Source organism: Cydia splendana, chromosome 26 (assembly GCF_910591565.1).
Source record: "Cydia splendana chromosome 26, ilCydSple1.2, whole genome shotgun sequence".
NCBI classification, from domain to species: Eukaryota; Metazoa; Arthropoda; class Insecta; order Lepidoptera; family Tortricidae; genus Cydia; species Cydia splendana.
In genome coordinates, this window is record NC_085985.1 from 6,812,271 (window position 1) to 6,837,879 (window position 25,609).

Consider the following 25,609-nt stretch of genomic DNA (forward strand, 5'->3'; position numbering starts at 1 on the left):
TGGGGAGGCCATGTCAGGGCGAGGCCCTTTTTGGCGGTTTCTATCGCGGGCTGTAGCGACAGCCCGGTCTGTTTTGCCGACGTTTAGGTTGTCGGGTTTTCTCTTTCTTCCTTCTTCTTCTTTCTTCTTCTGTTGGCCATCATGGCATGGTGGTCATGTTGGCCAATCTGCGGCATTGAGGTTCCTAGGGGTCTGGTGTTGGTGGCACGAGCTCGCGCGGTTGGGCTCGTGCACGGTGGGCTTCTGGAGGGCGGGCGTGGAGGGGGGCGATCCCCTGCAGCAGCGGGTGTTGCGATGAGTCGGCACGGTCGAACATCCTGCGCGCAAGTTGTCCGATGAATTCGTCCAGGCTCGGGTGCTTCATGTCCCTATAGAGCGTTGCGTTTCGCACTCCGCGTGGGGCTCTAACGATCGCTCTGAGGCTGAGCGTCTCCTGCGCTCTGAGTCTCCGCCTGTTTGACTCCGCCGTCCTGGCATACCAGGCAGGAGCCGCGTACGTCAGCCTCGATCGGATGTAAGTCTTGTAGATCCCCAGCTTCGTGCGAATGGGGAGGCTGCTGTGGAGCACTGGACGAAGTAGGGTGCGCGCAGTTTTCGCTCGCCTCACTACCTCCTCGGTGTGCTGCTTCATAGTGAGGCCCCTGTCTATGGTGACCCCTAGGTACTTTGCTGTGTGCTGCCACTGGATCTCCTCGCCTAGGAGCTTCAGTGGCGGTGGATGATGTGCTGCTCCCGTGAGGAGCGCTTGGGTCTTGCCGACGTTCACTGAGAGCCGCCATTTGGTCAGCCACTCTGGTAGGGCGTCAAGCTGGCGCTGGATCTTGCGTGCGGCGTGGGTCGGTGAGATGGACGACGCGTAGTATGCCGCGTCGTCCGCGAACAGGCCCAGCTTGACGTCGCCGACCACCGGGATGTCATCAGTGAACCAGGCGTAGCAAGATGGTGAGAGGCAGCTTCCTTGTGGAACTCCCGCGAGGATCGGGCGTGCTGAGGATAGGGCGTCCTCAACTGCCACTTGGAAGCTTCTGTCCGTGAGGAAGGAGCTGATGACGCGTACTACTCGACGTGGGGCCGAAGACGTTGACAGCTTAGCTAGCAGGCCCTCATGCCAGACTCTGTCAAACGCCTTCTCCATATCCAGGAACACCGCGACGATATGCTCCTTCTGATTCATCCTCTCGCCCATGAAGGAGAGGACTCTTGTCAGCTGCAAAGTTGTGGAGTGTTCTGACCGAAATCCGAATTGCTCCGGCCTCGGCACGATGTGTGGCTGTAGTCTTCCTAGCAGGAGCCTCTCGAAGACTTTGGACAGGGTACTGAGCAGAGTGATCGGCCGGTAACTCTCCGGCCTTCCTCTGTCCTTCCCCGGTTTCGGCAGCATGATGACCCGGCCAAGTTTCCAGGTCTTCGGAAAGTGGCCCGAGCGCATGATCCCATTGAACAGGCGTGTCACCGCCACGATGGTGTGCTGCGGCAGGTGACGAAGCGCCATGTTCGGGATCGAATCGGCGCCCGGGGCCTTCTTCGGGTTGGTTCTTCTGGTTGCGCGTCTAACTTGGCCGGGTGAGAAGAAGACCGGGTCCTCCTCTGCATTCGGCGGTTGCTCTAAGTACCCTGCCAGTTGCTCCTCCACCTCCCTCGCGTGGTCCGCATTTGTAGCAGGGTTCGGTTGGAACGTTCGCTCCAGGACGTCCGCGAACAGTTCTGCCCTCTCTTCGGCCTTGTAGTGGAGCGCTCCCCTCTCGTCCACGAGTGGCCTTACTGCCTCTTTGTTTGTTCCCAATTGCCTGCATAGACGGTGAATGGAGGGCATGTCTTCGTCTATGCTGGCAATGTGGGTCTCCCAATCAGCTGCTGCATTGTTCCGCAGCTCAATCTTCACCTTCTCCACTAGGTTGTTGAGCTCGGTCTTCAGGGTGGGGCAGCGAGTTTGTTGCCATCTCCTTCTCAGCTGGCGTTTCCGCAGGATGAGTGCCTGGATCTCCGCGGGGAGGGGCTTGAACCTCTCGCCCTCGGGGATGGTGTGCGAGGAGGATTCTAACGCCAGCTGTATGTTGTCGGTGATGGCTTTGGCTGCGGCTTCAACTTCCTCAGCGGTGGAGACTGGTCCGACTTGAGGGTTCTGCAGTGCTTCTGTGAAGGCCCCCCAGTTGGTCTTCCGCCTCGACTTCCTCCTCGGGACGGAATATGGGGCCGCTTCTATAGTCATGAGTACTGGTCGGTGGTCCGACGGAAGGTCAGGCAGTACTTCCATGTTCAACGTGGCATTGCAGTCGTTGTGGACTGCGAAGTCAATGATGTCGCTGGTTCCTTGGCCATCTGCGTGTCGTGTAGGCTCCCCTGGTCCTGTGACATCGTAGTTTGCGTCCATTATCACGCTGTACAGCGTTCTGCCGGCAGCGTTTATTCTTGATGAGTTCCAGGCAGTGTGCTTTGCGTTCCAGTCCCCTGCCAGGATGGTCGGCCCTGAGGACTGGAACAGTGCACGGAGATCTGCTCTTAGGCGGCTGGTCGGGTGCTGTGGGGGTCTGTAGACGGTGTAGAGCCGGAGGTCTCCATCGGCCACCCTAATGTCGACTCCGAGCGCTGTGAAGGAGTCATAGGGCACGAAGTCGACAGGCTGGTGGATGATGGTTCTGCGGACCATCACGGCGACTCCGCGGAACGGGTATCCCTGCTGGTTTGTTTCGTTCCGCTGGTATACTACGTAGCCCCCCATCTTGAGGTCTCTCTTGGCGAACGTTTCGCTGACCAGCAATATGTCCACATTCTGCTCTCTGAGGAAGTGACGGAGCAGGGCTTCCTTGCCGGTCAGCGATTGCGCATTCCAGAAAACTACCCTCAGTTTACGGTTGAATGCTAGCTGAGGGTAATGCTATCCTGAGGGCCTTGGCGACCGCTTGTGGTCCCTGGGCTGCAGCAGCTTGGAGCAAGGCGGCTATCATAGCCGCCAGGTCTTGGCCATCAGCCGGTGGGGCTGGTGTTCCGGCTGGTGCCTCTTCTTTGGAAGGAGGAGGAGCTTCCGCCGTCTTCTTCTTCTTCTTCTTTTTGTTCGCCTTCTTCTTGTTGGGGGCCGTGGCTGGTGGTTGGTCCCGGCCGCCCCGCTGTGTAGGAGCGTTTGCCGCCGCCATTAGGGACGCTGGCGCTGACTCCTCCACTTGGGGCTTGGGGACGCTGGCCCTCGTCTCAGGCCCCGGCTTCTTGGGTGTTGGGCGGGATTTTGCCCCAGCTTTCCAGAGTCTGAATTCCCTCAGGAAAACAGGGCATCTTCTGTAGTTCGCGGGATGGGGGCCCGCGCAGTTGGCGCAAGTGCATAGCTGGTCCTTGGGCCTTGGGCATTCGGCTGCTGGGTGGGAGCCTGCACAGCGGACGCACTTCTGCGGTCTGTGGCAGCCTTTGGAGTGATGGCGGAACCCCTGGCACCTGTGACACTGTGCAGGCCCGCTTTTGCCCCTCCATGCTTCAATCCTCACCGAGTTCATATAGAGGAGCTCAGTTACCCGGTAGAAGTGTGTGAAGTCTCGGGGGGGTCCGGCGAGCTGTATGAAGTATATACAGCCCGGTTTTCCCCCTCTCGCGTTTATCTGTTTGGCGTACTCGACCGGGTAGCCGAGCCCCTCGCACGCCTTCTTGATTTCTTCAACTGGTGTGTCGGATGGGAGACCGCGCAGTGCCACCTTCATACGCTTCTCCTTATCCAGCTGGTATACGTGCCACTCCAGCGGCACCCCTGCTTGCTCCAGTTTCTCTAGGTGGTTGTATACGCATCTATATTCGTCAGCGGTTTGGGGTTCAAAGCGAACTCCTTTCCCCAAATTTTTGGAGTTCGCTGGTCTTCCTAGTTCCTTGGCGATGTCTTCGCAAACTTTGTACCATTGGGGCAACACCGCCGCCTCGATGTGCGGGTACTTTTCTTTGCGCGGCTGTTGTGGTGGTTGGGGTTGCTGCTGCGCCTTCTTCTGCTTCTTGGGCACCTCGGCTGTATCTGCCGCGGCGGCTTTGGAAGCATATGAGGTCTGCGGGTCTGCTTGTGGCGGGGGCCCCAGGTTGGTGTGGGGCTCTTTGCTGGGTCCGGCTGCTGGTGGTTGCAGTTCCGCTGAGATGGGCTTCTGTGATGGGGGGTCCATTGCGGGGGGGCCCTGCTTGGTGGCTGGCCCTTCCGGTGGGGGGCTTGGTTGTAGCTGAGGTTCTGGTAGGGGCTCCGGTGGCTTGGGGCCCTGTCTCTGCTGCCTTTTAGGTTTGTGTCGCTGTGGTTGGGGCTCCTCTTGCGGGGGGCCCTGCTTCAGTTGTGGCTCCTTAGGTGAGGGGGGCGTCGTTTGCGAGGCTGGGGCCTCGGCTGCCATGGGTCGTGGTGGTTGGGGTTCCTCTTGCGGGGGGCCCTGCTCCTGTAGCGGGAAGACTTCTAGCCTCCTCTGGACCACCCCCTTCAGGCCGCATCTCACCAGGATTGAGGTGGGAGACGGGGCCTTCCAGGGGGCGATCATTGGGGGAGGCTGGTGTTGCTGCTGTGCGGGTGGTGTCCGCGGTGCATCGCCTCCTGCGGACCTAGATCGGCGGCGCAGTCTTGGGTCCCTCGGTGGCGTCGGCTTGTTGCAGGGTCTCTTCTGTTCTTGCCCCTGCGCTGGGCTCTCGACTGGTCTCTTTGGCGGCCTCAGTACGGCCGGGTTGGCCCTCAGGAACTCCAGGAATGGGAGGTCCTCGGGCTGGAGCTCTGTATGCATCCCTAGTAGATGGGATGAAATGCGGATGTAGGCGGCCATCCACGCCTTCAGGCCCGCCGATGCCAGTTCGGTCCCCATCATATGGGCCACTACAATCGTGTCAGATTGTAGTAGGTCCATTGGGGACTCGGGAGGGCCAGCGGGCGACACGGGCGAGAAGGGCCGCGTCGTCGGTTCCGGCAAAAGCTGGTCCGCTGTTTCCGTTGCTTCTGTGTCCTCAGGCCCCTCCAGGGCGGGGGTAGGGGCGCGGGAGGCGGGGGCGTCGCCGGCGGTGAACTCGGCGAGGTCTGGGTCCTCGCTGCCCTCCAGTGAGCCGGGGTCAAATCCGGGGGGTAGTTGGAAAAACCCTGATCCCCAACTACCCTCCATGTCCACCGGTGGCAGCGGTGATGCTCCCCGCCTCCGCGATGTCGATCTTGTTGATGAGGGTAGACCGCGAGACCGAGATCGCGGTCTACCCACGCGTTTCTTCTTTTCTTCCTCCATATGAAGGCGGCTTTTCGGGTTCGCGCGACGCTCGTCGCCGCCGGCTAAGCCAGTCCCCACATTCCCTCTCCCGGGGCGTCCGTTTTAGCGGGACCGGGATCGGGAGATGCGGCGAGGGCACACCAACGACGATGGCTCTGGTAACTACGCTGTCCCCTCCGGCGGGTGCCGGGCCGCGTTATTCGCCTATTTATTTATAATAAATAAATGCCGAATTGCGAGTGCAGTTGTACGTCCGAACGCTATGACTCCGAATGCTCCACCAACACACACACTCCTATTGGGGGCGCCACCTATTATATATATACTCCGGCTTAACCGTAACGCAGACCCTCATGTCGCGGGACGTTTTCTCGTAATAACACTTCCAACTTTTCACTTACTCGTTTATGATTAAACTAAATTTATAGTGAATTATATTATAATGATTATAATAAAATTGCACATGTATATTCTTTATGAATTGATATATCTATTTTAATAGAAGTTTTAAGTTTTGGAACGGCGTTAAACGAATGAGGTAACTTTACTTTTGGTATTATAGGTTGCGGACACCTCGGGTCTGTTTAAAAAGTGATTTTTCTTAATTAAAATCACATTTAACACTATTATGTGTCTTCCGGTTAAAAGCGAAGATACCATAGATATATGTGACACAATAACAATAGTAGAAAATTATAGTTATAATGTTATTTTGACTTGTTGTATTCACTGTCGTAAAACAGCCGTACCGCGCGACTTGGATTGCCTACTACGTTCAGCGGTTTGCTCTCTGTTGGTACACCGATGTAAAACGGGATAGGTATTTTATATTACGTTTATATAATTATGTTCTATTATAAATTACGATATCACCATTATCATGAATATTATTATAATTCTCACATGGTTAAACTCAACTCTCTTCTACCGAGGATCATACAAAGCGCGACACTCGACTCGGAGCGAGCGTGCGGGCATGGTAGGTAGAATCTCGTTTAGGTCAGGTATTTTATTTAGTTTTGGTCCGGCGTAAGTATTTATAATACATTAACGTATGATATTATTATCTGAATACGCCTAATATTAAATAAAACAGTAGTGTGTGTTGTTGAACTTAAGAATCTGTTTAGGTTGATATATTTATTTATATGTACTTACTTAATTATATTCATCATAGGAACACGAGAGAAGTCTTAGGCATACTGCTGAGTTACTATCATGTATGTTACCCATTTATTTATATATATAATTAAGTTAATATTAATATTTTTTCTAGTCCAGTCTCTCTATATTTACCTACCTTTCATGGGGGAGTGGGTGAGGTGATGGTGGATGTCCCTGTCTGTTTTATGCACTATTTGCGAATCCTTTACCTAATTGGGCAGTTCATCCTGGTAATTCGTCGTTATCAGTAGAGTAGGTCACAGCCTCACAGGTGTCAGGTGAGAGTGATGTAAAAGGTGGTGTGTCTGTGTGTGCGGGTTGCATGTGATTGTTTTAAAAGTATATATGGTGTTATTATTAGTAAAACTAACTAAGAATTGAGCGAGTTAAGTGTGAGAAATACATTGGATGGATTTGAAAAACGTGAGTACTTAATACATACATAATGATATAAAATATGTACTTTAATACCTACTTATTTAGGTTTGGGTTAGGGCGATGCTAGTCGATATGCTATGCGAGATGCTAGGCGAAGATGATGATGATGATGAATGATGATGATGATGATGATGATGATGGATGATTCTTGAAGAGAGGGAGAAAGAAATATGCTGTACTGGGAGGTGGTTAATCTATATATGTACTTATGCCTATTTTATACGAGTACATAGGTAGGTAGGTACATACCTATATTCTACAAGCTGTATTCGGCAAGGTCTACTTACTAATAATTAAGTTAAGTTAAATTTGCTTGGTGTACATTAATAATTGTGACGTAGGTACACAATGATGTGCGAGATCGGAATCTAAAGATTTAAAGATATATCTAGCTTGCTCTAGTATCAATATTATTATTAGCACACAAGAGGTTAAATAACAACTTTAAAGCCCTTTGCTTGTAAAACAAACAAAAATAACTAAGTACATACCTATATAAATTAAGTACATATTATAATTGTTGTTTTAGAGAGAGAGAGCTGGGCTGGCGTCAAACCACCGAAGCGGCGAACGAGATGGCTGCTTGCTGTTACAAGTTAGAAAATTGGACTTGCGGTGCGGGGTAAGTAAGATATCATTATATATAAATGTACTGACAGTGATATAGATAGATAGATAGATAGATATATATATATATTTTGGAGATATAGATCGATTGATTGTTTGTCCGTCTGTGTCGCTACTGAAACTTTGTATTGTAATCGCGTAGGTATCATAGAATTATTTGCGGCCCTGAAAAGGGCCTTTTTGTATTTGCGTACTACGGTAATACATGCGTTAGTACATATTACACGATGTCGCGCGCGGCGGGCAGGCAGCGCAAGCAGCAGAGCGCTTAACCACCGAAACCGTAGAGGGTGCGGCCCTGACGCTTCAGAGCGTAGACGACGTCCATGGCGGTGACGGTCTTCCTCTTGGCGTGCTCGGTGTAGGTGACCGCGTCACGGATCACGTTCTCGAGGAACACCTTGAGAACACCGCGGGTCTCCTCGTAGATCAGACCGGAGATACGCTTGACGCCACCTCTGCGGGCGAGACGACGGATGGCGGGCTTGGTGATACCCTGGATGTTATCACGGAGCACCTTCCTGTGACGCTTGGCTCCTCCTTTCCCCAGACCTTTACCTCCCTTACCGCGACCGGTCATTGCGACTTTTAGTTGAGATTAGACTTCTCAGATTAGAATACACGGAACACGACACACGACTTGCGGCGCGCGTCGACACGAGTGGAATAACAGGCGAGCCACGACCTGGTGCGATATTTATACGCTTTACCCTATTGCGGGGCGACGGGGGACGGGGTTAGAGATATCGGAGCATTAATATTTTTTGATTTACTTTTCATTCATTCATTCATTCATGAAATATACATACTTAATATAATATTGATAAATAATTTCATATGATATGGTTATTTACATTCATTTTGGGGATTTAAATAAATATCTACTTCATATTACTATTACAATAACTGCGACCGGCTCACGGAAGAGTGTAACTCTCTCTATTTCATTCTCCTCTAATATTTTTGTAAGCATTCAGTTAGTGGTAATAATTTTGTCGATATATAAAATTTGAATTTTCTATCTTGGTAAATCTATATTATTATGTCTTCACATACTTAGCGCGTAATATCATATCACGAATTTAATTCACTTTCCTTCCTTCCTTCCTTCCTTCTTTCCATTTTACTACACTACAAATTCTTATACTGGAAACAGGTTCGTAAATAAATAATATTATTATTTGTCTCGTGTTTCGCGGTTAATTGTATATGTATATGTACATAATATATATATATAGAGAGAGGTATACTACATCACCAGTATAGTATACTAATAGTGATCGATCGATTTATCTTCGTTTATCAGTGTTAGTTCAAAGAAACATTTGTTAATTTTCGAATCATGTGTGGCCCTGAAAAGGGCCTTTTGATATATATGACGGAAGCGTCACGTTCGCATGTCCAGGCGCAAAACGCGTGGTACAAAATATATAATAGATATAATGTAACCGCCGTATATGCGTTCGCGCAGACTGCATTCGGTGACGTAGCTCCGTGCCGGTTTAGGCACGTTCACCGCGGATCCTGCGAGCCAGCTGGATGTCCTTGGGCATGATGGTCACACGCTTGGCGTGGATGGCGCACAGGTTGGTGTCCTCGAAGAGACCTACTAGGTAAGCCTCGCTGGCCTCCTGGAGAGCCATAACGGCAGAGCTCTGGAAGCGCAGGTCGGTCTTGAAGTCCTGAGCGATCTCACGCACCAGACGCTGGAAGGGCAGCTTGCGGATCAGAAGCTCGGTGCTCTTCTGGTAGCGACGGATCTCACGGAGGGCGACGGTGCCGGGCCTGTAACGATGGGGCTTCTTGACGCCCCCGGTGGCTGGCGCGCTCTTGCGGGCCGCCTTGGTGGCGAGCTGTTTACGGGGCGCTTTACCACCGGTGGATTTACGAGCGGTCTGCTTGGTACGGGCCATTTCGAAAAATTACTACGATACGCGTGTACGTTACGTTAACGAGTCACGAGAGGGAATAAACGAAAAATTGCCCCGCGAGCGTCTTTTATATGTGCTCGTCGTCGGAAAGGGACGGAGTTAGTGTCCGTGTGAGCGAGATAGGTCTATAAAATTCACATACACGTCCGTCCCCCATGCCATGCCCCTCTTCCTTTCTCACAAACACGATTTCTGATTACAATAACATTGTTGAAATATTAATACTTTTTATTATATACTTACTTACATTTTATATATATATTTATTTTTAACAAATATGTGACCGATTTAAGTTAGCTAACTCAACCTAACCTAACCTAGGAGTTAGCTTATTAAATTCGGCAGAGTTAAGTTAGGTCTGGTTCAAAATAACAATATTTGACAGAGTTAGGTTAGCTAACCTAACCTAACTCCGCGGAACCTAACTTAATCTGACCTAACTCGATCGAACCTAACTTAACCTGACCTAACTCGATCGAACCTAACTTAACCTGACCTAACTCGATCGAACCTAACTTATTATAATATTTTTTTTTTTAATTACATAACTCAAACGTAACCTAACTTCGCGAAACCTAACCTAACCTAACTTATTTAGTAATTGTAACTTGATTAGCAATTTTAATATAACAAAACTTCCGTGAGAGACACGGACATATTAAATATATATTAAGAACGGTTCACTCGCGTATTTTAAGTCGAAAAAAAAAAAAAAAAAAAAAAAAAAACGCTCGGAATGTGAAACACCGCCGTACCGAGGAGTATCATCAGGTGCTTGCACTTGCTTTTGGAGGATACATGAGTAATATATTTAATTGTAACTTGAACCTAACCTATATTATTATTACATACGTGTTGATTGGTAATGTGTAAACAAATTATATTTAATTGATTTTTATCGACCGATTGACACCGTATGCACGGTTAGAAACTTCCTATATTATTTTCTGAACGTATTTGTGGCCCTGAAAAGGGCCTTTTTGGTTGATGTACAAACCACACTCTCAAAGCGTGTCGTGTGTCGTCGCAATACGAACTACCTAAACCCATTACACTAAAAGTGTATTGAGAAGACAGCAGACCGCATACGTACGAGGAACGACGTACGCTTACTTGGAGCTGGTGTACTTGGTGACGGCCTTGGTGCCTTCACTGACGGCGTGCTTGGCGAGCTCACCGGGCAGCAAGAGCCTCACGGAGGTCTGCACCTCCCTGCTGGTGATGGTGGACCTCTTGTTGTAGTGAGCGAGGCGGGAGGCCTCGGCGGCGATGCGCTCGAAGATATCGTTCACGAACGAGTTCATGATCGACATGGCCTTGCTGGAGATACCGGTGTCGGGGTGGACCTGCTTGAGCACCTTGTAGATGTAGATGGCGTAGCTCTCCTTGCGCTTATGCTTCTTCTTTTTCTTAGAGTCCGACTTGGAGATGTTCTTCTGGGCCTTGCCGGATTTCTTGGCGGCCTTACCGCTAGTCTTGGGTGGCATTGTGATATACTTAGTTAGTTAGATGCTTACAGTACGAGAGTCGAACTGGAAATGTAAAAATTTTTTTAGGATCGCTATTTTTGTTAGCGCAGCGAACGGGAAATAGGGGATTAAAGATCGAGCGTCGCGCTCGCGGTATCTCGACCAATAGCGTTCGTGTATCATTAGTATCGTCGTCGATCGGCATGGTGGGGAGTGCGAGCGCGTGTTGATATTACTTTACTTACATATTAATTAGTCATATTATTAATAAATAAATATCACCCGCCTGATGTGCGATGTATGATAAATAATAATAATAATGAGTTAACTAACCAACCAAAATATATTTGAAATCGTAGCTTATTTGATAACTATTGTTGTTGTTGTTGTTGTTGTTACAAGTGACACATTGCTGTAGCTGAGCAAGTAGGTGTAATATCTGTCTGCTGAGCCATCCATCACAGCATAATTGAAAGTCTAGAGAGTCGGAGGACACATAGAGACAATAAACGTAATAAATAATAAAAAGGGGATGAGTGTGTATACATTCCGCCAAATATTTCTCTACGAATATCGAATATAAGTATCTATCTAATCTCATTATAATTCATTCATAATTTATAGATCTATCGAAAAAATGAATGACATCATATACGTATGCGTTATGCCATGAAACTTATAAAGTTTACACAGAATCATATTGTGGCCCTGAAAAGGGCCTTTTGTAACGGTCACTCGGGCGGGCGGGAATATAACAGAGGCCGCGTGCGTTACAAGGTGTACGCACGAGACAAATGTACACATCCACACCAATCGCCGGGTGCTACCGCTAGAGATGGATGTAGCCAGAAGAGAAGTGTGGACACTTAAGCCTTCTTCTCGGTCTTCTTGGGCAGGAGCACGGCCTGAATGTTAGGCAGCACACCACCCTGGGCGATGGTCACACCGGAGAGGAGCTTGTTCAACTCTTCGTCGTTGCGGATCGCCAGCTGGAGATGCCTAGGGATGATTCTGGTCTTCTTGTTGTCGCGAGCGGCGTTGCCTGCCAACTCGAGAACTTCAGCGGCCAGGTATTCCATGACGGCGGCCAGGTACACCGGGGCACCGGCACCGACGCGCTCGGCGTAGTTGCCCTTGCGTAGAAGCCTGTGGATACGGCCGACGGGGAACTGGAGTCCGGCACGGTTAGAACGGGACTTTGCCTTTCCCTTAACCTTGCCACCTTTACCGCGTCCAGACATGTTTAAAGAGATTAAAGTTTAGTTTACACACAACGAACGAACCAACGAGAGCACGTATTGCACGTGAGTGAGTCGGGACAAGAATATTTTTTTTCGCCATGCGCGCCCTAAGCTATATAGTCTCACGGAGCGCGCTGATAGTGGGGATATAACGAGCCGACATAACACGAGACCGATCGACCAATCAACGCCCCGAGTGCAAGAGCGCGAATTAGAGAGAGATAGAGATAAAATAAAAACAATAAATAAATTAAATTAACAAAATATTCTATAAGTAAGTTCTATATCTATAGGCATATACATATGTATGTATGTATGTATGTGTATAGATAACTAAATATTGTTTGAAATGTAAGACTTCATCATCATATCATATTATGTGTAAATTCATGATTCATGAAAACCTAATCTAATATATCCGTCTATCAGTGAGATCATCATCATCATATTGATGACTTTTGTGCCTTGAGATTCGACTTTTTCCGATGCCGATCCGAACACCTATTGTTGTATGTTTATAACTTAGATTTTTGTTGATCAATCAATCAATCGATCGATCGACTCTTGTATGTGCTCATTGCAATGAAACAGAGGCGATATGAACCTTTGAATACATTTGTTAGCCCTGAAAAGGGCTTTTTGATGTGCGTATAACGCGCACAGGCGTATGACGTGAGTCGAGAAGAGGCGACACGTCGTCGTCGTATAATATTTATAGCAACGACAATCGACATCTCCTCTACCATCACGACTACTACCGCGACCGATGTAAGGACGACGACGACAATATGGCGCAGTCTTCTTACTTCTTCGAGGCAGCCTTCTTAGCGGCGGGCTTCGCTTTGGGAGCGGCCGCAGCCTTCTTCGGCTTGGGAGCTTTAGGCTTCTTGGTCGGCGGCTTCGCGGTCTTCTTGGCCTTAGGCGCGGCGGCGCTCTTGCCCTTGGCGGGGGTGGAAGGTTTCTTCGCTGCGGGCTTCTTTTTGGCGGCGGCGGCCTTCTTGTCCTTCGTGGCGGCCTTAGGCTTGGCCGGGGATGCGGCGGCCTTCTTAGCCTTAGCGGGCTTTGCTGCGGCGGGCTTCTTAGCGGCGGCTGATGATTTAGCGCTAGATTTCTTGGCCGCGGCGGGCTTCTTGCCGGCGGATGATGTCTTCGACTCCAGTTTGAACGAACCGGACGCGCCCTTGCCTTTGGTCTGTATGAGTGCGCCGGATTCGACTGCGCTCTTCAAATATTTTCTGATGAAAGGTGCCAGTTTCTCGGCGTCGACCTTGTACTGGGCGGCGATGTATTTCTTGATAGCCTGCAGGGACGAACCGCTCCTCTCCTTCAGCTCCTTGATGGCGCTGTTAACCATCTCGGACGTCTTAGGGTGGGTGGGCTTCGCCTTAGGCTTCTTAGCGCCTGCGGAGGCGGACGCCTTAGGCTTCTTCGCGGGCGTCGCCGGGGCGGGAGCGTCGGCTGCAACTGCGGTATCGGCCATATTTAAAAAAAAAAGTAAAATAGGATGTGTAGTTACAAATTAGTAAATCGCACGAACGATCTGCGCAAAGAGAGAGAACAGCGGACGCGTGTAAGCGGAGCGCTGCGCTGGCGAGTACTAAACACTCCTATTGGGGGCGCCACCTATTATATATATACTCCGGCTTAACCGTAACGCAGACCCTCATGTCGCGGGACGTTTTCTCGTAATAACACTTCCAACTTTTCACTTACTCGTTTATGATTAAACTAAATTTATAGTGAATTATATTATAATGATTATAATAAAATTGCACATGTATATTCTTTATGAATTGATATATCTATTTTAATAGAAGTTTTAAGTTTTGGAACGGCGTTAAACGAATGAGGTAACTTTACTTTTGGTATTATAGGTTGCGGACACCTCGGGTCTGTTTAAAAAGTGATTTTTCTTAATTAAAATCACATTTAACACTATTATGTGTCTTCCGGTTAAAAGCGAAGATACCATAGATATATGTGACACAATAACAATAGTAGAAAATTATAGTTATAATGTTATTTTGACTTGTTGTATTCACTGTCGTAAAACAGCCGTACCGCGCGACTTGGATTGCCTACTACGTTCAGCGGTTTGCTCTCTGTTGGTACACCGATGTAAAACGGGATAGGTATTTTATATTACGTTTATATAATTATGTTCTATTATAAATTACGATATCACCATTATCATGAATATTATTATAATTCTCACATGGTTAAACTCAACTCTCTTCTACCGAGGATCATACAAAGCGCGACACTCGACTCGGAGCGAGCGTGCGGGCATGGTAGGTAGAATCTCGTTTAGGTCAGGTATTTTATTTAGTTTTGGTCCGGCGTAAGTATTTATAATACATTAACGTATGATATTATTATCTGAATACGCCTAATATTAAATAAAACAGTAGTGTGTGTTGTTGAACTTAAGAATCTGTTTAGGTTGATATATTTATTTATATGTACTTACTTAATTATATTCATCATAGGAACACGAGAGAAGTCTTAGGCATACTGCTGAGTTACTATCATGTATGTTACCCATTTATTTATATATATAATTAAGTTAATATTAATATTTTTTCTAGTCCAGTCTCTCTATATTTACCTACCTTTCATGGGGGAGTGGGTGAGGTGATGGTGGATGTCCCTGTCTGTTTTATGCACTATTTGCGAATCCTTTACCTAATTGGGCAGTTCATCCTGGTAATTCGTCGTTATCAGTAGAGTAGGTCACAGCCTCACAGGTGTCAGGTGAGAGTGATGTAAAAGGTGGTGTGTCTGTGTGTGCGGGTTGCATGTGATTGTTTTAAAAGTATATATGGTGTTATTATTAGTAAAACTAACTAAGAATTGAGCGAGTTAAGTGTGAGAAATACATTGGATGGATTTGAAAAACGTGAGTACTTAATACATACATAATGATATAAAATATGTACTTTAATACCTACTTATTTAGGTTTGGGTTAGGGCGATGCTAGTCGATATGCTATGCGAGATGCTAGGCGAAGATGATGATGATGATGAATGATGATGATGATGATGATGATGATGGATGATTCTTGAAGAGAGGGAGAAAGAAATATGCTGTACTGGGAGGTGGTTAATCTATATATGTACTTATGCCTATTTTATACGAGTACATAGGTAGGTAGGTACATACCTATATTCTACAAGCTGTATTCGGCAAGGTCTACTTACTAATAATTAAGTTAAGTTAAATTTGCTTGGTGTACATTAATAATTGTGACGTAGGTACACAATGATGTGCGAGATCGGAATCTAAAGATTTAAAGATATATCTAGCTTGCTCTAGTATCAATATTATTATTAGCACACAAGAGGTTAAATAACAACTTTAAAGCCCTTTGCTTGTAAAACAAACAAAAATAACTAAGTACATACCTATATAAATTAAGTACATATTATAATTGTTGTTTTAGAGAGAGAGAGCTGGGCTGGCGTCAAACCACCGAAGCGGCGAACGAGATGGCTGCTTGCTGTTACAAGTTAGAAAATTGGACTTGCGGTGCGGGGTAAGTAAGATATCATTATATATAAATGTACTGACAGTGATATAGATAGATAGATAGATAGATATATATATATATTTTGGAGATATAGATCGATTGATTGTTTGTCCGTCTGTGTCGCTACTGAAACTTTGTATTGTAATCGCGTAGGTATCATAGAATTATTTGCGGCCCTGAAAAGGGCCTTTTTGTATTTGCGTACTACGGTAATACATGCGTTAGTACATATTACACGATGTCGCGCGCGGCGGGCAGGCAGCGCAAGCAGCAGAGCGCTTAACCACCGAAACCGTAGAGGGTGCGGCCCTGACGCTTCAGAGCGTAGACGACGTCCATGGCGGTGACGGTCTTCCTCTTGGCGTGCTCGGTGTAGGTGACCGCGTCACGGATCACGTTCTCGAGGAACACCTTGAGAACACCGCGGGTCTCCTCGTAGATCAGACCGGAGATACGCTTGACGCCACCTCTGCGGGCGAGACGACGGATGGCGGGCTTGGTGATACCCTGGATGTTATCACGGAGCACCTTCCTGTGACGCTTGGCTCCTCCTTTCCCCAGACCTTTACCTCCCTTACCGCGACCGGTCATTGCGACTTTTAGTTGAGATTAGACTTCTCAGATTAGAATACACGGAACACGACACACGACTTGCGGCGCGCGTCGACACGAGTGGAATAACAGGCGAGCCTTTTTTTTTTTTTTTTTTTTTTTTTTTTTTATAACATGGAAATCTGAGTCGGCCGGAAAAATCCGGCCCTATTACTCATTACCCTAAAGGCAAAAGTTTTTTATAGCTAGTTCAACCTAATACTAACTATTTATACAATACAATATTTACAATAACCTAACACTAAGCTAATACCTAACTTTTAGCTTTCAAATTATATTAACAATTCTCATGAGCTATATTTTACAAGACCATATTTACATATATTTATTTAATTGTTTACAACATAACTGTAATTTTAAATTAGAAATTAGAATTAAGTCAAATCCAAACAAAAATCCCTATAATAATAGTTTTGCAAACAATTTTGAGAGTTTTTATACATTTCCAGGATTACATTTTACATAACAACAAACAGTTTATTACTATACACACTAGTGGCGAGCGTACATACGAGCAAACGAGCGTTTGACAATTGATAGACAATTGATAGACAATTGATAGACAATTGATAGACAATTGATGGACAAAAGGATGGACACGCGGCATTGGCCGCGCCTCCACCAACCCGCGGTGGTGGCCCCGCCCATGCCACGCCTCCCGCTACCTTACACTTATACACACATAAACTATTTATAGTATCTTAACTTGGATACACAGTGTAATTATTTTTAAACTAAGTTTTTGGGCATATGCCCAGATTTAGATGGAGGTCGGATGGGGTGGAACACTTGATATGGGAGAGAGCAGGGTAAACGCGGTGGGGGGGGAGAACCACCCTCACTAGTCATGGCAATATTAGGCAGAGACAGTGACTCACCTTCCGATAAATTTGGCAGGTACGTTCTACCTTCATCAAATTCATGTCCTTTATTATTTGCGGCTTTTGCTTCCTCATCACATTCCCTTTCCATGTTAATTGTGATGGTGAAAATATCGTCCTCGTCCGTTAACACGTTTCTTGGCCTACGTTTATCTTTCGTTACTCCCGGGATTGGGTCGTATTTTGCTGCTTTAACTATTAGGGGGTTTGAGCTATGTACCGCCTTGTCAAAATAACGCCTAGAATTTTCTTGAAAGAACTTTGCTATGGAGGGCATGCTCAAATCGGCATGTATCCTAATGTTCCTAATATAGTGGGGGGCACCAGCAGCCCTCCTCAGGAACTTGTTCTGAACAGTTTGTAAGGTCCTAATTTTGGCCTGCGAGGCATGTGCAAAGGCCACGCTGGCATAGGAAAACACAGGTCTTATGCACGTTTTGTATATGGTCATTTTGTTCCTTAAGGAGAGCTTGCTCCTGGCCCCCACCAGGCAGGTCAGTCTTGACACATAGAAGACAGCTTTATTCCTTACCGACTTGATGTGTTCCCCAAAATTGAGCTTTCTGTCCAGCGTTACTCCGAGGTATTTGGCTGACTCAACCCACGGTATCCGCTGGCCAAAAAGCTCAATATGCCCATGCTTTTCAATTTGCTCGTAGTAGTGCATCCTTCTACTAAACAACATGGCAGCGCTTTTTTCCGGATTTACCTCAATCCTCCACTCCCGACACCAGTTCCCAAGGGAGTCAGTGGCTTGGCGGAGGAGAGAGGCCAACCTCGTTGGACGTGTTGACGTGGCAAAGATCGCCGTGTCATCCGCGAATAACGCGTAGTTGACCTCGGCGATCCTTGGCACGTCATTAACAAAGAGCGTGAATAGTACCGGAGAGAGCACGGAGCCTTGAGGGACTCCGGCATTGATGGGGTGTAGGGGGGACAAGGACCCCTCCACTTTGTATCTAAACCCACGGTTTTGTAGAAAGTCATTAATCAAATGTACCAAGCGGTCCGGGAGACTGTACCTGAAGAGTTTTAGGATCAACCCACTGTGCCATACTTTATCGAACGCTTTCGCGATATCGAGAAAGACGGCAGCAGTGGGGACCGATTTTTTCCAGCCGGTCAGCCAGTACAAGATATGTTCTGTCATACGGTGGACCTGATGGGTGCATGAGTGTCCAGTTCTGAATCCGAATTGTTCGTTTATGATTAGTTGTTTCTCTTGAATGAACTCCCCTATTCTTAATTGTATTACTCGTTCGTAGAGCTTTCCTAAAGAGCTTAATAGGCTAATTGGTCTATAACTAGTCGGATAGATCCTTGACTTACCTGGTTTATGTATACCAATTACGTGCGCCACCTTCCATTGCGCAGGGAAGTGGCTATTTAACAGTGCTGCATTGAATACGTCTACTAAGTAGTGGATGAGCTTTTCAGGGAAGGCGCGCAGCAACCTATTTGGTAGCCCGTCAGCCCCTGGAGCCTTTTTAATCTTAAGTTTGCGAATTAGGAATCCTATTTCTGTAAAGGAGGTAGCCCTTATCATTGGGCTACTAGGTTGAAGCACTAACTTTTCACGCACCTCCTTCTCAACCGCCGCCGTGCGTTCCGGGTCGTGAGGCTCCTTGCTCAGGGAGCATTGGGCCTCAAGACTGGAGGCCAGACATTCGGCTTTTTCCGTATCAGAGAAGGCTGGAGGGTGATTTGGGGGCGCATCCGGAATGGTTAATGGAGGCAATTGGGTCATTGTATCTATTTTAAAGGATCTAATGAGTTTCCAATAAGCCTGATGGTTTGGAGAAATTTCATTAAGTAAGTTTTCCCATCTATCGTTCCTAAATTCCCTCACACCTTTCCTAAAATCTTTAGTGATCTTATTAACAATAGCTTTATGTTGGGGTGAGGGACAAATATCGTAGGCCCTTACGGCGGCATTTTTCTGTTTTTTCAACTCTTGTAGTTGAAGCGGCAACTTCCACCTGTTATAATCCGCCTCATCCGTAATTTGTTTACTGTGGCGAGTCATCAAATCAGATAACTCTGTCGTTAGATAGGAGATAGCATAGTCAGTGTCCTCTCTAGACAAAATTTTTGTCGGGAGGTTCTTTATTAAGTCTGAGTCCTCTCCGGCAAGCTCCTTGCTGACGCCGTCCCAGTCGGTGACCAGCTTAGTGTCAGGGGTGGCTGACGGAGAGGGACCCAGTCCTAAAATAACGGGTCTATGATCTGAGGTCATAGCATGAATAACATCAATTGAACGGAATCTCAAGGCAACATTCTTGAGTAAGAAAATGTCTAATATGTCAGGATTTTTACCAACATCGGGTGGAAAGTGAGTGGGCTCTAATGGGGTTATAATGTCTACTCTCAATAAGTCAGCATCTTTCGCTGATGATGTAAGTTTGTAAAGCTCCCTACCATTTACATTAGTCGCACTACAGTTCCACAGAGCGTGCTTTGCGTTGAGATCGCCAGCCACAATGACTGATTCACTCAACCCAAAGACACTCTCTAAATCGGACCTCAGTACGGCCTTTGAAGGCGGGAGATAAGCTGATACCAGGGTTATAGCTTGGTGGCCAGTCATAGCTAGCCTACAGGCTGAGATTTCCAGGTTTTCTAGGTTTGGCAACTGAATAGGTGAGCAGTGAAGGGTTTTCTTAAAATAAATAAGAGTCCCCCCCCCTCTGCCACCCATTCGGTCATTTCTAATAATATTATAGTTGGCTATTTTCGGGTCTCTATGGGCTGGCTTTAAAAAAGTTTCCTGAATAAGAAATACGTCTAGATTATGCTCCCTAAGGAGACTACTGATTTCCTCGCGTTTGTCTTTCATACTGTTAGCATTGAATATTCCTAGGGATAGGGAGCGCGGGGCTGTTCTAGCATTTGAAGTGGGTAAGTTTCGAGAAGGAATACTATCCATTAAGGGTTAATAAAGTTTTTGAGTTGCCTGAACAGCCCCTCATGTAGGAGCATGATGCTAAGTCGCTGAGAGGGTTCAGAAACACTTCTGAGCTCAGCAGCTACTTGCCGTACCTGTGTAATGTCTACTTTAGTCGCTAGATCGATCAGCAGACTTAAGTCTGCCATGTCTGCTAGTTTGTCAGGCTGCGAGGGGGAATCCCTCACCCCTGGGGCCCGACTGGGCGGGTTAATCATCGCCTCCATTTCCGCGCTGGGATTGGGGTTTGCCTGACTAAATTGGGTATTTACCCAGGACTTTTTGGGCTTCCTTATTGTAGGGAAGTCTCTGTCATTTGTCATCGTAGCGTCTTGGGTGTTTTTGGGTAATTCCCCATTATGGGTATTCCCCCAAATCACCCTACGCTTGGGTCTGGGACACTCCAAGCATCCACGGTAGTTTCCTGTATGGTCTTGGTTGCAGTTCGCACACTTAACGGGTACTTTAATTTTCCCATTTTCATCCTTGTTTGGGCACGCCCTAGACTCGTGTTCGCCTGCACATGCGACGCAACGCGGGTCCAGCTTACAGTATTTGGATGAGTGTCCCCATCCCTGACAGTTATAACACTGGGTAGCATAGCCCGTCTTTCTTGGGGGCTCTGCTATCACCCCACTTAGTCCACATACAGCTTTAACATTGAAAATGTCTAGCCCTTTTGGAGTGCGCTCGCATACTGCTAACACACAGTTAAGGGCTGACTTATCCCTATTTCGGTGCATCCTGTGCACACTTATCACCGGGAAACCTTGCTCAATCAAATCTTCCTTTATAAAATCAATATCTAACTCTACATCAAGCCCCTTAATAACGACTCTGATGTTCTTTTCGTCATCTAGGGCATAAGTATAGTACCCCTTACCTAAGAGCTTTTCCCAGGCCCTAAACTGTCCCTTATTTTGTGTGTATAGGACTAGGCCTTTCCTAGCCATCACTGCCTTGACAAAATTTAATTTTATTCTATTAGCCTCCCTTGACAAGTGATTCCACCTACCTTTATGTTTAATTACAATAATTGGGGGCCGCTTTTCTTTCTTTGCGGTCTCCACCTCCATTTCATCATTTACAATATCATTACTGTTTGCTCTAGCTAGTAAAACCTGAGGGCTCGGGGCTGCCGGGCTGGGGGGGGAGGGGGGAGACGCGCCTCCCTGACTTACAACTTCATCCTGGGTCAATGCCCCTGCCTGACCCAGAGGCAGGGGTTGAGTATCCTGAGGGGAGGGAGAAGGGGCCGCGGCAGGGGGGGGGGAGGGCGATGACCTCCTCGCGTCCGCCGGGGACCTGTCCCTGACATTTTTCTTATCATTATTGTCTACATTTTGAGACTTACCTATTTCCGTCAGGGGGGGGACGGTACCATTTGCCTTTTGCTTGTTTTTCCTATTTCTTCGCCGGGCCTTAAGCTCGCGGGCTATTTCACTGTCTTTACCTAGCACGTCTCTCTCGGACGAGGAAGATGATGAATCCACAGAGGTGCTTGACCTGACTTCAATCTCCATTTCGGAGCTAATTTCCTCCTCTTCAGGGAGCGTACTAAATACATTTGATGTAGGCAGGTTTACCTGGTACGTTGGCACATATGCCGGAGAGCTGGGGGGTTCGGTGAACACCACCCCGCCTTTAGTTGTGACATCTGCCACTGTCTCGACCTGCGAGTTTGAATTCGACTGTACACTGTTTTCCACCTCCTTTTGGACCTCCATCCAAACCAGATCCCAGTCCACACCTTGGGAGGCTAGTTTGGCCCTAATCTTACCTTGCAATGTTACATCCATTTTATCGAACACAATATTTACACTTACAAACTAACTAACTAATATCGTCACTATCGAAAAACACTATATACTAAATTCACTTAGAGTCTCTATCTCCACTCGTCCATTTCGTAACTAATTACTTCGTATTCACACAAATCACTAAGAGCACTAAGCTGCTGACACACACAGGCACACGGAGCAATGCTCGACGTGGCAGGGCGTAAGAGAACGATGCACGCGGAGCCAGGCTCGACGCGGCGGTAAGCGAGCGGTATTCAGTAAAGCACGCGTGCGCTCGGCGCGGCGTCCGGAGCGGGAATCCAACAGGCGAGCCACGACCTGGTGCGATATTTATACGCTTTACCCTATTGCGGGGCGACGGGGGACGGGGTTAGAGATATCGGAGCATTAATATTTTTTGATTTACTTTTCATTCATTCATTCATTCATGAAATATACATACTTAATATAATATTGATAAATAATTTCATATGATATGGTTATTTACATTCATTTTGGGGATTTAAATAAATATCTACTTCATATTACTATTACAATAACTGCGACCGGCTCACGGAAGAGTGTAACTCTCTCTATTTCATTCTCCTCTAATATTTTTGTAAGCATTCAGTTAGTGGTAATAATTTTGTCGATATATAAAATTTGAATTTTCTATCTTGGTAAATCTATATTATTATGTCTTCACATACTTAGCGCGTAATATCATATCACGAATTTAATTCACTTTCCTTCCTTCCTTCCTTCCTTCTTTCCATTTTACTACACTACAAATTCTTATACTGGAAACAGGTTCGTAAATAAATAATATTATTATTTGTCTCGTGTTTCGCGGTTAATTGTATATGTATATGTACATAATATATATATATAGAGAGAGGTATACTACATCACCAGTATAGTATACTAATAGTGATCGATCGATTTATCTTCGTTTATCAGTGTTAGTTCAAAGAAACATTTGTTAATTTTCGAATCATGTGTGGCCCTGAAAAGGGCCTTTTGATATATATGACGGAAGCGTCACGTTCGCATGTCCAGGCGCAAAACGCGTGGTACAAAATATATAATAGATATAATGTAACCGCCGTATATGCGTTCGCGCAGACTGCATTCGGTGACGTAGCTCCGTGCCGGTTTAGGCACGTTCACCGCGGATCCTGCGAGCCAGCTGGATGTCCTTGGGCATGATGGTCACACGCTTGGCGTGGATGGCGCACAGGTTGGTGTCCTCGAAGAGACCTACTAGGTAAGCCTCGCTGGCCTCCTGGAGAGCCATAACGGCAGAGCTCTGGAAGCGCAGGTCGGTCTTGAAGTCCTGAGCGATCTCACGCACCAGACGCTGGAAGGGCAGCTTGCGGATCAGAAGCTCGGTGCTCTTCTGGTAGCGACGGATCTCACGGAGGGCGACGGTGCCGGGCCTGTAACGATGGGGCTTCTTGACGCCCCCGGTGGCTGGCGCGCTCTTGCGGGCCGCCTTGGTGGCGAGCTGTTTACGGGGCGCTTTACCACCGGTGGATTTACGAGCGGTCTGCTTGGTACGGGCCATTTCGAAAAATTACTACGATACGCGTGTACGTTACGTTAACGAGTCACGAGAGGGAATAAACGAAAAATTGCCCCGCGAGCGTCTTTTATATGTGCTCGTCGTCGGAAAGGGACGGAGTTAGTGTCCGTGTGAGCGAGATAGGTCTATAAAATTCACATACACGTCCGTCCCCCATGCCATGCCCCTCTTCCTTTCTCACAAACACGATTTCTGATTACAATAACATTGTTGAAATATTAATACTTTTTATTATATACTTACTTACATTTTATATATATATTTATTTTTAACAAATATGTGACCGATTTAAGTTAGCTAACTCAACCTAACCTAACCTAGGAGTTAGCTTATTAAATTCGGCAGAGTTAAGTTAGGTCTGGTTCAAAATAACAATATTTGACAGAGTTAGGTTAGCTAACCTAACCTAACTCCGCGGAACCTAACTTAATCTGACCTAACTCGATCGAACCTAACTTAACCTGACCTAACTCGATCGAACCTAACTTAACCTGACCTAACTCGATCGAACCTAACTTATTATAATATTTTTTTTTTTAATTACATAACTCAAACGTAACCTAACTTCGCGAAACCTAACCTAACCTAACTTATTTAGTAATTGTAACTTGATTAGCAATTTTAATATAACAAAACTTCCGTGAGAGACACGGACATATTAAATATATATTAAGAACGGTTCACTCGCGTATTTTAAGTCGAAAAAAAAAAAAAAAAAAAAAAAAAAACGCTCGGAATGTGAAACACCGCCGTACCGAGGAGTATCATCAGGTGCTTGCACTTGCTTTTGGAGGATACATGAGTAATATATTTAATTGTAACTTGAACCTAACCTATATTATTATTACATACGTGTTGATTGGTAATGTGTAAACAAATTATATTTAATTGATTTTTATCGACCGATTGACACCGTATGCACGGTTAGAAACTTCCTATATTATTTTCTGAACGTATTTGTGGCCCTGAAAAGGGCCTTTTTGGTTGATGTACAAACCACACTCTCAAAGCGTGTCGTGTGTCGTCGCAATACGAACTACCTAAACCCATTACACTAAAAGTGTATTGAGAAGACAGCAGACCGCATACGTACGAGGAACGACGTACGCTTACTTGGAGCTGGTGTACTTGGTGACGGCCTTGGTGCCTTCACTGACGGCGTGCTTGGCGAGCTCACCGGGCAGCAAGAGCCTCACGGAGGTCTGCACCTCCCTGCTGGTGATGGTGGACCTCTTGTTGTAGTGAGCGAGGCGGGAGGCCTCGGCGGCGATGCGCTCGAAGATATCGTTCACGAACGAGTTCATGATCGACATGGCCTTGCTGGAGATACCGGTGTCGGGGTGGACCTGCTTGAGCACCTTGTAGATGTAGATGGCGTAGCTCTCCTTGCGCTTATGCTTCTTCTTTTTCTTAGAGTCCGACTTGGAGATGTTCTTCTGGGCCTTGCCGGATTTCTTGGCGGCCTTACCGCTAGTCTTGGGTGGCATTGTGATATACTTAGTTAGTTAGATGCTTACAGTACGAGAGTCGAACTGGAAATGTAAAAATTTTTTTAGGATCGCTATTTTTGTTAGCGCAGCGAACGGGAAATAGGGGATTAAAGATCGAGCGTCGCGCTCGCGGTATCTCGACCAATAGCGTTCGTGTATCATTAGTATCGTCGTCGATCGGCATGGTGGGGAGTGCGAGCGCGTGTTGATATTACTTTACTTACATATTAATTAGTCATATTATTAATAAATAAATATCACCCGCCTGATGTGCGATGTATGATAAATAATAATAATAATGAGTTAACTAACCAACCAAAATATATTTGAAATCGTAGCTTATTTGATAACTATTGTTGTTGTTGTTGTTGTTGTTACAAGTGACACATTGCTGTAGCTGAGCAAGTAGGTGTAATATCTGTCTGCTGAGCCATCCATCACAGCATAATTGAAAGTCTAGAGAGTCGGAGGACACATAGAGACAATAAACGTAATAAATAATAAAAAGGGGATGAGTGTGTATACATTCCGCCAAATATTTCTCTACGAATATCGAATATAAGTATCTATCTAATCTCATTATAATTCATTCATAATTTATAGATCTATCGAAAAAATGAATGACATCATATACGTATGCGTTATGCCATGAAACTTATAAAGTTTACACAGAATCATATTGTGGCCCTGAAAAGGGCCTTTTGTAACGGTCACTCGGGCGGGCGGG

General features: G+C 46.5%; 6 protein-coding genes across 6 annotated transcripts; all 6 read right to left on the reverse strand.

Annotated features, from left to right (window-relative positions):
• Positions 1 to 7,686: 7,686 nt before the first annotated feature.
• LOC134803570 (uncharacterized) lies at positions 7,687 to 16,219 on the reverse strand. The gene is made up of 3 exons (XM_063776367.1): positions 15,874 to 16,219; positions 8,983 to 9,339; positions 7,687 to 8,003 (listed from the first exon to the last, which is right to left on the reverse strand). The coding sequence occupies exons 1-3, from the start codon at positions 16,178 to 16,180 to the stop codon at positions 7,687 to 7,689; spliced, it is 981 nt and encodes a 326-aa protein (XP_063632437.1). The 5' UTR covers positions 16,181 to 16,219.
• LOC134803488 (histone H2B) lies at positions 10,459 to 10,997 on the reverse strand. Its single transcript, XM_063776286.1, has one exon. It carries the CDS (start codon positions 10,834 to 10,836, stop codon positions 10,459 to 10,461), a length of 378 nt encoding a protein of 125 aa, XP_063632356.1. The 5' UTR covers positions 10,837 to 10,997.
• LOC134803489 (histone H2A) lies at positions 11,685 to 12,086 on the reverse strand. Its single transcript, XM_063776287.1, has one exon. The coding sequence runs from the start codon at positions 12,057 to 12,059 to the stop codon at positions 11,685 to 11,687; it is 375 nt and encodes a 124-aa protein (XP_063632357.1). The 5' UTR covers positions 12,060 to 12,086.
• On the reverse strand, positions 12,617 to 13,539 carry LOC134803486 (histone H1C-like). Its single transcript, XM_063776284.1, has one exon. The coding sequence runs from the start codon at positions 13,537 to 13,539 to the stop codon at positions 12,862 to 12,864; it is 678 nt and encodes a 225-aa protein (XP_063632354.1). The 3' UTR covers positions 12,617 to 12,861.
• Positions 16,220 to 22,963: 6,744 nt separating the features above from the next.
• Positions 22,964 to 23,414, reverse strand: LOC134803487 (histone H3). Its single transcript, XM_063776285.1, has one exon. The coding sequence runs from the start codon at positions 23,372 to 23,374 to the stop codon at positions 22,964 to 22,966; it is 411 nt and encodes a 136-aa protein (XP_063632355.1). The 5' UTR covers positions 23,375 to 23,414.
• Positions 23,415 to 24,501: 1,087 nt separating this feature from the next.
• LOC134803143 (histone H2B) lies at positions 24,502 to 25,040 on the reverse strand. The gene has a single exon (XM_063775849.1). It carries the CDS (start codon positions 24,877 to 24,879, stop codon positions 24,502 to 24,504), a length of 378 nt encoding a protein of 125 aa, XP_063631919.1. The 5' UTR covers positions 24,880 to 25,040.
• Between the last annotated feature and the right edge of the window lie 569 nt (positions 25,041 to 25,609).